This window comes from Brugia malayi (genome assembly GCF_000002995.4).
Source record: "Brugia malayi strain FR3 genome assembly, contig: Bm_v4_ChrX_scaffold_001, whole genome shotgun sequence".
NCBI lineage: Eukaryota > Metazoa > Nematoda > Chromadorea > Rhabditida > Onchocercidae > Brugia > Brugia malayi.
The window spans coordinates 11,551,579-11,557,855 of record NW_025062479.1 but is presented as its reverse complement, the minus strand read 5'-3'; the positions used below and the strand labels follow the sequence as shown (position 1 = coordinate 11,557,855).

The 6,277-nt window shown below is 24.2% G+C and overlaps 1 protein-coding gene across 1 annotated transcript; it reads right to left on the bottom strand.

The window, feature by feature from the left end:
• Positions 1-3,492: 3,492 nt before the first annotated feature.
• Bm8012 (Uncharacterized protein) lies at positions 3,493-5,696 on the bottom strand (the record flags this gene model as incomplete). Its single annotated transcript, XM_043074510.1, has 5 exons — positions 3,493-3,576; positions 4,198-4,319; positions 4,793-4,980; positions 5,232-5,409; positions 5,636-5,696. The coding sequence occupies 5 exons, from the start codon at positions 5,694-5,696 to the stop codon at positions 3,493-3,495; spliced, it is 633 nt and encodes a 210-aa protein (XP_042930444.1).
• Between the last annotated feature and the right edge of the window lie 581 nt (positions 5,697-6,277).

The window sequence follows — 6,277 nt, the reverse complement described above, 5'->3', positions numbered from 1 at the left end:
GTTTTCTTGTTTTTTTTTTCTTTAAATTTATGAGAATTCAAAATTTTTCTTAATGAGATTATTAAATAACATCAAGTTAATTTAGTAGCATAATCGTAGTATAACAATATATGTATTGTAGTACTATAGAATTATCATTTCTTTATTATTTTTTTTTTTTTTAATTTAATAACAATAGCGAAAATTTTCCATTTAATTGGTTAAATTTGTTATTAATATGATGATACATTCAAATTAACAATTTAATATGATATCACATCAAATTTATCAAAACTTGTTGCAACTACAAAATCAGCTTTAATTTAATATTAATTATTGCATTCAAAATCTATTATAATTATTCTAAGCTTAATTTATTAAAACTAATTTCATTCAAACTAGGAATGAAAAATTTCAATTAACATATCACCTTTCACGTCTAATTTAAGATATCTTATAATCATTCGAAGTAAGTCATAATTTTTCGTTTCTTTCTAAACCTTTATCTGTCTTGCTATTCCTAATTTATCACTAATATGATTCAAAATTGAAATGTTTTTAAAATATGGTTTAAATACAAAAATAAAAGAAATAACGAGTATTTAATATATTTATTAAATTATAATATCGATGAATTGAAATAAATTCAATTCAAGAAATAAGGATATATATATATTTCTATGATTGGCATTAAATTTATGTCTTTATATTATGTCAATCAAATACGACAGGCAAAATAAACAAGCAATAAATAAAAGGATGAAATCTGAATGGTTTGAAATAATATTGCGATTTCAGATATTAAAGAATCAAGTTTGAGCGCTATAAATTCCATTGATATTTACAAAATAAAATAAAAAAATGGAAAATTAGAAAAAGAGTGGTGATAATGCATTATTAAGTGAGATAGTAGTTTGGAGTAGATTAGACTAGATCAAACAGACTAGACTAGACAAGACTAGGCTAAGCAACTAGTTGATTGTAAAATCTAGAAAGTATATAAGCTCTGAGAATAAATTGAAATGCTTTTTTTTTCTATAGGTTTTTTTTATTGTGTGTGTTATAACAAAAAATTCGCTTCCTTCTTTTTTTTTTTTTTTTTTTGCTGTTAGTGCTTTTCAAAAAAAAAAACCAAAAAAAAAAAAGGAAAAAAAAACGAAAGAAAAAGAAGAAAAGAAAGAAAACAAAAAGCATTTTCCCAATGGAATTAGTGTAAAAGACTAATTCGGGATCAATAAAATGCGATCTAAATTCAAGAACGACCGCTTCTTCCTTAACTAGGCCCTATTTTTCCTAGTGATGCCAAATTCTATTCAATATCAAATTGAAAAATTATCCTTTCCTCTTTATCATTTTTATTTGACTTAAAATAGTTTTTAATATCAAACATAAATAGTTAAAACAACCTGTTGCACTGAAAATAATAAATATATCATGCTTTCTTTCCCTCTCTCTCCCTTTTCTGTTGTATTGTTGGAAAATGATTCTCTCAATTGAAAATAACATTTAAGATGTATAAATGATGATGTTTATTTGATCATTATAATCTAACGGCCATTTTAAAAGCCTTAAATGTTATAATGTTTAATATCGGTTGTCTATTGCTAGGCGCAGCTTAATTCATGGCTCATTTTATTATTTCATATATATAATGCTTAACTATAGCCCAAATATTACTTTATTGGTCAAAGTAAAAAGTACTTTCAGTGGGTAATATCATAGTTTAAAGCTAGTGAAAATAGGATAGAGAGAGAGAGAGAGAAAGACGGGGAGAGAGACATTTATTGAGGGTTATTCTCAAGAGAGAATTATCATCCGTTCTCATTTCTTCACTTTGCTACAAAGTGTCAGTGTTTTAGATCTAGTAGGCATTTATCGAATAATGGGAACAAACAGGAAAATCTTTGGGGAAATAAATAATAAAAAATGAAAAAAGAAAAATAAAATAAAGCATTTTATGCTTATTAATTACTAATTTAAACAACTACTGTAAAGAGAAAAGAAGAAATTATCTGAATTTAATGTGCTTTAAATAACTTTTATACTAATTTAAATCATCAATGACAAAAAAAAAAATGAGTTATTTTTTGTAAAAATGGATAATATTTTGCAAAATGTTAATTTTCAGTTGAATAATTAAGTATCATTTGAGTGCCAAAGGATTAATGAGATAATTTCTGATTTATGATATGAAATGAAAACTATGCCAATCTAAATAAAGAATGGAAGAGAAAACTGAAAGTGTAATAAAAGCATAATTTTAATTTCAGAGAAAAAGAAAAAAAGAGAAAATGAAATTTTGAATGACAATAAATAAATATATATTCCATAAGAAACAGAAATTTCCACAAAAAAAGATTTAAAAAAAAAAATTTCTGAAAATAATCTTAATATGAGATAGGAGCGATATGTTATAATGTTTCCTACCTTACATAATTCTTTCCAGTTTGCATAACAAATGATTTAATTTAAAAATTAAATTTGGTTAATTATGACTTTTTAAAAAAAAGTGAGAAAAAAACAATAATAATTCATATTTTATAGTAATATTAAACATTGATATTATTTTTATTATTAAATATGTCATCTGTTAAAGATGACAAATTGCAGTAATGTAACATTAAACTGAAATGAATGTAAATAATATAATATATAAATTGGGAAAAAAAATGAAACGTAATCTTATAAAGATTGATAAGAAAACTGAACAGGAATGAATAACGAAATGTTTTATATGTGAGGAATTGGTAATGAATGGAAGAAGTAACTTTTATTATGGAATAAGTTTCAAATATAGCTAATCGGGTGGAAAAGTAAATTAATTAAGGCTAGCAATTATTTAATCTTCGATTATCACAAATAAATAGTAATTATTGCATTTTAATTGATTCAAATTTCTTTTACCACTACTAAAACATCGTCATGGATGACTAAAAACTAAAACTTGCTACTTTAGTACTTGAAATTTAAATTAGCCAATGAATTTGATTTTTCAAAAGGCAAATAAAGCCAAAATGAAGCAACGATATGAGAAAATTTTTGATTTCTAAATTATAAAAAAAAGAAAGAAGGGAAAAAATTTTGGTAATATATTCCAAATTATTCGATTTATCTAACCATTTGGATTAGCTTTTGTCGATCAAATTACAATCAATAATATTAAATATTATTCCATAATTAATTTGTATTAATCATATTTCATTAACAATTCATAAAATTCGAAAAATTTTTACAAATGTAGTTTAACCAATAGTATTATAAATTATTTTATTTCTTAATTATAGCACATTTTTATTTCAATTAATTATAGTGATAATATGATGAGATATATTCCGAAAAGAAAAGAGCCAAATTCAGGCAAATTATAATATTAGTGTTTAAAGTTACAGTTTTTCCCGGAGAAAAATTCACAAATGTTTTTGATTGTTTCCAACTTCATCCTTTCAACTGTACATATATAATCAAATTATGATTACGGAAAACAAAAAAAAATCAATTTTTTTTTTTTTTTTTTTAAAAAAAGAAGGAAAAACTAGCCAGTTCATTTGTTGAAATATGTGAACTGTTAATTGAATCAAATGATCCTTCTTCATCACCCTGAAATTTCATTATTTACAATTGTTAGTTAATTGCATTAAAATACTATTTAGAATTTATTGGCTTATTAACAAATTTAAGCAATATAATATGTTTTATTAATTAAAAAAGAAAAAACAAATTTCTGTAACAAGTAATTGAAATGTTAGTATTTGAATTAAACATTTTCAACAAAAAAATAAGCATATACTAATATGCTCAACTATAGCAATCATCAATTTTTCTTTCTTCCTTCCATATTTAGAAAAAATCAAGTAATGCATTAAAATCAATTTACATTAATGAATTTAATTTGCACCACATTCAGTTTGCAATAATAAGTTTAATTTACATTATATACTAAATTCAATTTACATTTGAAAAAGAAAGTCTATTTGTGAAAGAATCAGATGATAAATACATGATATTATTATAAAGAAACGAAAATCTTCTTTATAGTTTCCATTCACATTAATCTAATATTTGTTTTTGTTTTTTTTTTTTTTTTTTTTTTTTCACTTTTTCAAACTGAAAAATTTGAGATGCGAATGAATAAGGTTCATTTTTATATCAATTTTTTTAAGTTCATTAGCTAGAAAAAAAAAAAAAAAAAACTAACAAATAGAATAACAAAAAGTGCACCTTAAAAATCCAGTAAACTCGAGCCGGTGGATTTGATTCAGGTGGCGTACAATTCCGTTGGTATGGATCACCTAAATCGACACGTATGATTTCCGGTTCAGCTTTTGGAAAGTATCGTATCCCTGAAAAAATAACTGATAATATTGAAATAATATGGATAGCAGCGGAATAAATAGCTTAACCAGCAAATCTACAAATTTTAATTTCGTCATTTCATAATTTAAAAAATAAGTAAACAAATAGACAAGATCGTTCAGAATAGTTTTAAATCAATCATTTCAAGTCCTTACTGATAATTTCTAAATTTATGATAATCGATTTTTTTGATAATATACTGATAACCTAAAGTATTGATAAAGTTAAAATTTTTTGAGAGCAGCAGTTTCTATTAAGCAATTAGGTTATTGTCTTCTATTTATTAACCAAAAAAATAAATTTTAAACTACAAAATTTCCATCTACTAATTACAATAATAAATATTCATTACTTACAATTTTAACTGTATCAAAATTTGGCAAAATCTTAGGAAAAATTAAACCGTTGACTTTTGACATGTAATAGTAGAAAATTTTCAAAAAAAGTTAAAGGAACTAACATGTTTGCTTTAGAGTAATCTTCTCGGAAATAGCAGTACCATTATCATTTGTTGCCTCACATTGATAAACACCTTCATCGGCAGCAGTTAATTTAGAAAAAACAAATGATCCTTCATTTGGACGCTGAGCAATCCGATCAGAATACAATGCTAAATTGAACGGTTTACCGTTCTTTTTCCATTTATATCTATAAATTAAAAATTTTCAAAATCAAAGTAAACTATTTTCAATTTCTTTTTTTCTTTTATGGTTTAACTTCCTTTAAATTCATTTCATTGTAAATTAATCATATTAATGTTTTTTAGATGTATGAATGCCATCCGTAGTGTATTCATTTATTACTAATCGTATATAAGCGTAAGAACGTGAAAATATTTCTGATACAGATATCCTACACTATATATTTTAACATTTAAAAAATAAAAAAGAAAATCATACCCAGGAGATGGATTACCATCAGCAATACACCTCAATGTTCGTTCTTTTAAATAATCTAAATTATGGCCATTAGAAGTTTGAGTTGATTCTAACGTAAAATAAATTGTAGGGTCGTTAGGCTCGTGAATGAAACGTGGCGGTGTTGGTATTGTGGACCAATCAATTACATTACATCTTACTGAAAAATACAAACATAATAAAATATTTACTGGTAAATTTTAATACATGTATTAATAATACATTTCAAATTAGACATAAATTTTTTACGCTTTTTCTTTTTCCCATAATCTAAATGAGTATTGTAACTTGCCTTACCTTAAATATTTAAATGATTCCTAGAAGATTCCAATCTAAAAAAATACCCATAAAATAATCCCATAGAAGTAATAACACAATTAACTTACCACAACAAATCAGTATGAAGATCAATAACCTATAGTGCATAAATCTCGTCACTAATGCCATTACGGCCTGAAAGAAAGAAAAATTTCTCGTTATTTACGCCAAATACACATTATAAAATAATATTTAGGCGTTAATATTTCCTTGAAGAAATAAAGTATTGAAATCATATATACATATTAACTAATTAATTAAAATGTGAGGAATTATGGATTAATTGGGTAACAAATTTGAGTAGATTAATGGAAATTTTTAAATAAACAAATAAATAAGCGATAATAATAAAATAAACGAATGAACGAACGAACAAACAAACAAACAAAAAAAACAAAACAAACAAGCGGATGAGTAAACAAGCAAGCAAACAAACATTTAAACAAAAAAGGCGTATAAAAAGGACCGAAGAATACTATTATTATTTCAATCTATAAGAAAGAATGTCAAAACTGTATTAGGATGGCTTTCTGGAATCAATCAAAATCGCACCAAAAGAAGTTAATCACTAATAATTAGTTAACTTGTGCTTATCAGTAAGTAATTTACTACAGGAAATTAATTCAGCTTTCCGGATGATATAAAAGCTACCACTAATAACAATTGATGTAACTGATTAGCTTGAAAAAGAAATTAATCGAAAGATTTCA